The following is a 5442-nucleotide window of genomic DNA, read 5'->3' on the forward strand; positions in this document are numbered from 1 at the left end:
TCAGGTGACATGTCACATTATGTTGCTAAAGTTTTTAAAGAGGGTGAGTTTTATTGATTTTGTTTTATCTTGAAATATTCTTTTTCATTGGTCTATTGTGAATCCATTGGTTACAAATCATTAGATTAACTCCACTGAAGAGTATCATTCAACTTGATCCTTGCCTGCGTCACATGAGTGGGTGTGTATCAGGGGCTGGTGGTGTTGTAAGTGATGGAGAAAAAACTGATACTGACTACTGAGAGTGAATAAGAAGAAGCTAAACCAGTCACTATATGCTCTCTTTCCTCTTGCTCTGATCTTTTATGATCCTCTCTCTTTTTATCTTCCTCCTCTGTCTCCTCATTCCCCTCTATCTGTTTCCCCCTCTCTCCCTCTCCTCTCTCTCTCATTTCAGGTAAGGTTTGCTAAAGCTGGAGCTAAAGATAAACAAAAGGTTGATCCTGAGGAACCTTGGAAAGCTGTAAGGTACCACTCACTTGAAGTAAAGCTATTGATAATTGTTACTAGTATAGTATTTTATTATTTTTATTGTATTAGGTGTCAGTGTATGGTAGTTGAGGAGGTGTGTCTCTTAATTCATTGGATTAATGTTCCCTCCCACTCAATGCACTGGAGACTGGAACTGAGACATAGTGTCATTCTTCCTTAGGAATAGAGGTAAATGATACTATTTATAGTAACACTGTTACTATAAATAGTAACAATCCTATTGATTGACACTATGTTGTTATAGTAAATGATATCACTGTCTATTATAGTAATATGTTATTAATAGCAACGATGGCACAGTACTTATGTGTAGTGATATAGTAATTTTACAATTGCCCATTGTACAACAATTAGTTGTCAGAATCAACTCAGACTTTTTTACAAACAAACAGACAGACAGAGGCTAATAGTAATAATGAGATATGTACATGTATATTGCTTTGCTTGCCGCTCTCTGCTAAGGCTTGCCCCCTTAAAATTTACATTTATCTTGTAATAATGTATCATTAATAGTAATAATAATAATAGCTATGAACAGAAAAAAATAATTATGTACCGTTTAAGTGGCTTATTGAGGAAATTATATTTTGCGAAATCTGTTAAAATTTCAATTTGCAGATTTTAATTTCTCAAATTCTACCACGTGTACCATGTGGGTATCGTATTAAATTGATTTTTGTGGATTTTATTTTCGCAAATCAGAAGGTAATCTGTGAAATTTGCGAAATTTGCAACCCTAAAAAAACCACTATATCTTAACAAAATTAGTGATAATAGAAAAGAACAAACTAGACAATTAACTGGTTTGATGGACAATATTTATCTCTAATGTTAGTAGCAATAGATTTCTCTTCTATTGTATCCAGTGCTGTAGCTAATGATGACCAACTGGGACCTCCTTTCTCTCTCACTTTATCTTCTCCTCTTAACCAGGCAGACATACACTGTATCAGACATGGCTTGCATTCTCCATGATCCTTCTTAATAGCATTTAGTGTTGGATCATATAATCCTAAATGAAGTCCAAACTCATACCAGTTAGAATAACCATAATGATTGAGTATTGTTAGCTCTTTAATGACAATATCAAGATCTTTAATATCTATAAAATAATGATTAATAATATGTACATAGTATAACATACCTAGCTTTCTTATAGTATTTGTGTTGAATACTTCAGACTTTATTTCAATCACTTCCTATACAATGATAATAATATTTGTCACTGACTTGCACTCTTGTAACTTTGAAAAATACACTACAGTGACTGTAGTGTATTGTTAAAGGTGAGAGTAACAGATGTCCAAGTATTATTGTTAGTAGTAAAAGCCACACAATGACAACCCACAATTATGACAAGACCAAATAAGAAATAAAGTTTTAAGATATGACCTTTTGATTATTAGTGCTTGCATTAATGTATCAAACAGTTTGTGTGTTAATTCTTACCTTAATATCACGTCCTCCTAATAGTGACAGGTTACTAATATCTGATAATGATTCATCAGGTAGGATCTCTTTCAATTCTGTACGTCTAGTACCAGTGGTAACAAGAAATGGTCGTTGTTCAACTACTGCTGAGAGTACAGCTTTTACACTATACACTGTCCTTTCTCTTGGTATATTCACAGGATAGGCTAGTTCTTTAGGATCAATAACTAACTCTTTTACCTCTAGACTGGGACAGGCAGGCTTCTTTATAAACATTCATTACCTCTCCTATCACATCTCTTCTTAGAGATACCATATTGTCACTGTAACCTTTCTCACAGGACATCATTACTAGTACACACTGGCTCTCATCCACAATCTCTACCAGTGATCCTACACCATGACCATTAAACCAATAAAGTCCATTCTTCCAAAATGTACAGTAACGATTTAACTTGTCGTCTTCTTGAGGTAGAGCCATTTTGTAAGCAAGACGTAATGAGAGGACATGGAAGTATCGAGGAGGAAAGAAATGATGTTTACTAGTACACTGTAGACACCAACCAAACTGGTACACTTGACTAGTCATCTCATCAGGTCTATCTCTAGACAAAAGACATGGAAAGAACAACAACCTTTCTCCTGTTCTTTCTGTCCCTCCCTCCTCCTCCTCTTCCACTGCTAACTGATGGAGGTTTGTCATTCTAAGGAAAGATGGATTCATTTGTTGACAGAGTTCCATGATCCTGAGGAAACAGATCAACATGTCAGGATCATATTTAGGGAAGAGTCTAGTCAGACCAGACACACTAACAATACCAGTATTGCTAGCAATGTCGACATGTTCTTTGAATGTCTCAGGAGCAAAGAGAATCCCATTCACCTCAGTTAGTAGCATACCCTTATTTACAGCAACCCATACCTTGTCTTCACTTTTAAGAACACTGATCAAACCAGTTGTGTGCAACAAGTGAATAGCGTCCAAGACGTCTTCTCTCTTATCAGATAAACTGTAATCATCATTGTCCTCAGTAGCAGACATTACATCAGAGAGGGTCAGTATATTCTCTTTCCTTTCCTCCAGTAGACCATACATCATGTGACAATAAAGACTCAAATTCCTTCCACTTGTACTACGAATGGACTCACAGGCACTAGACAACTTATTAAAGAAGGAATCCACACCACTCCCACCAAGCTTACGACAATCTAAGAAGACACTATCACACCTTTCCCTTACAATAATCTCCTGTATTTCTTCCTTTTTCCTTCTCCTTTCAAAAGGATTAGTAAGTATCTCATCCACATGACTGACTATAACAATAACATGGCATTGGTTAAGAGCTTTGTGTGCTTCATTTCTGACAACTGTTAGCCACTGATGAAGCTGCTTGACTGGTTCCTTCTCCAATATATTGACTACTATCAGGAACACACCACCAGATCCTTGTAACAGATTCTCAATGACAGCAGAGTGACTGGAATAGTATTCAGAATGACCAGCAAAATCATGAAGAATGATGTTACCCAGTGTCCTGTGTTTTATTTTGTAAGGAATGATGCCAGCAGTACAGGGCACTACCCCTCCAACATTTCTAAAGGAACCAAGAGCAATAGAACCAGTAGCTGTGTCATTGATGACATGACTAAGAGTACTTTTACCAGCTCCAGGATTACCCACAAGGAGGACGTTAACATAAGAATCAATTGGATGAGATGATTTTATATCACCAAACTTCTTAAAGATAGGAAGTGTATTAGTCCCACCTCTCTGCTGCCTGTTTTTAGCTAGCTCTAATGGTGTTCTCCCCTCATTGTCTTTAGCCAATGGATCACATTTACCAGTTGATAGTAAGCATTCAACAACTGCAGAACGACCATAATAAGAAGCAGTGTGAAGTGGTGTCCACCCCTTCTTGTCAACAGTCATTGGATCACAGTTACACTCATTGATTAGATATATGATCACATCAGGTGATGGTGAACCTTTAGCTGCGTGCTGAAAAACAGTCTCACCCTCATTGTTAGTAGCCATTGGATCACAGTGATGATGATTGATCAAGTACTTCATGACATCAAGTGATCCATAATGAGCTGCCCTGTAAAGAACAGTATCTCCTAATGAATCAGTATCCATTGGATCACAGTGACACTCATCAATGAGATATCTCATCACATCAAGATGATTACCTCGTGCTGCCCAATGAAGACAATTCTGACCTACACTATCTCTTTTGTGTGGGTCACAGTGATATTTAGTGATGAGATCTTTTGTGACATCTAACCAGCCATTCCATGAAGACAAATGAAGTAAACTTGTATTATCCCATATATATGTTCTTTTAATTTTACTTGGTTCCTTCACTAATGGTAGTAAGCGAACAACTTCTTCATGATCTCCTTCTCTAAAAGCAACCCAACACTTGTCCTCTAAGTCTAATGACATCTTGTGATCAGTTAATTATATTCATTGTTACCATATTAGTAACGCGGTAGCGTTACTAAGTAGGATTCACCCCCAAACAAAATGGCTGCCACGACTTTGCAGCCTTGCTATACCGGGAAAACGAGCTCCTATGCTTACCAGACTTTATAGAGGACCTTATCTTGACCAGAGGACTCCAATGGTACAACTAGCGTGGCTCTAGACCTTGTCTAAGCGAAAAGTCAAAAATCGGCGAACCGGCCGTTTTCAATGTTCAGCCACCTTTTTCATCTATCTTCATCAAGTCCTGTCAATCCAGTTGTCGGTGTGTATCTCAGTATCAGTTGATGCTACAAGAATAATTCTTACACCAATCTATTCCAACAGTCTATGCACAGGTCCATGTCCCATCAGATCATTCTTCAAGTAAGGAAAAAAGTGATACTGTGACTGCTGGATCGAGCCATCTTAGCTACATGCCGCCATTTTGTTAACTAAAGAAGCTTGCCATGTGCTCCAAAATTTGGGTGTGGTCGCGCATGCTCACATCTGCAGCTCTGGAAGAAGCAATTTATTTTTTACCAAGCTATGCTTGGAATCAACTTACTGCAATACTTTAGTGGAGGTTTCTAGCTAAAAAAAAAAGGTATTGATTTTACATGTTACTGTTTTATCAAGTGTGTTATTTTATTTTATTTTAAAAAACAAACAATTAATTAATGTTATGACTATGATATGCAATGATAATTAATTATGAACTTGACAACAGCCTGGAAGAACAGGAATAGCAGGGAAGATGGACACTCTTAGCTCACAGTTTCTTGAACAAAGACTTGTGTCAAGACTAGTATTAGTTTCACTTGTCATCAGGATGGTTGATATTCCTTCAGCATGTCTATTCAATGCTGTCTCTCATAAATGTTATAACAATGATAATAATAAAGAAAATTATTGTTTGTGTAAAATCAACAAGTATCACAATTGCAACTAAAGAAATACTACTATAAATATTATTTTAAAAATCAACACAAACAAGAACATAAAAAATTTTAAAAAAAACAAGATGAAGTAGGATTCCAAACGACCAACGAAAA

General features: G+C 36.6%; 1 protein-coding gene across 1 annotated transcript; it reads right to left on the minus strand.

The window, feature by feature from the left end:
- Positions 1–3221: 3221 nt before the first annotated feature.
- LOC105313695 (ankyrin repeat domain-containing protein, chloroplastic-like) lies at positions 3222–4060 on the minus strand. The gene is made up of 2 exons (XM_019999737.1): positions 3660–4060; positions 3222–3237 (listed from the first exon to the last, which is right to left on the minus strand). The coding sequence occupies exons 1-2, from the start codon at positions 4058–4060 to the stop codon at positions 3222–3224; spliced, it is 417 nt and encodes a 138-aa protein (XP_019855296.1).
- Positions 4061–5442: the final 1382 nt, after the last annotated feature.

Source organism: Amphimedon queenslandica, unplaced genomic scaffold (assembly GCF_000090795.2).
Source record: "Amphimedon queenslandica unplaced genomic scaffold, v1.1 AMPQUscaffold_13243, whole genome shotgun sequence".
In the NCBI taxonomy this organism is placed as follows: domain Eukaryota; kingdom Metazoa; phylum Porifera; class Demospongiae; order Haplosclerida; family Niphatidae; genus Amphimedon; species Amphimedon queenslandica.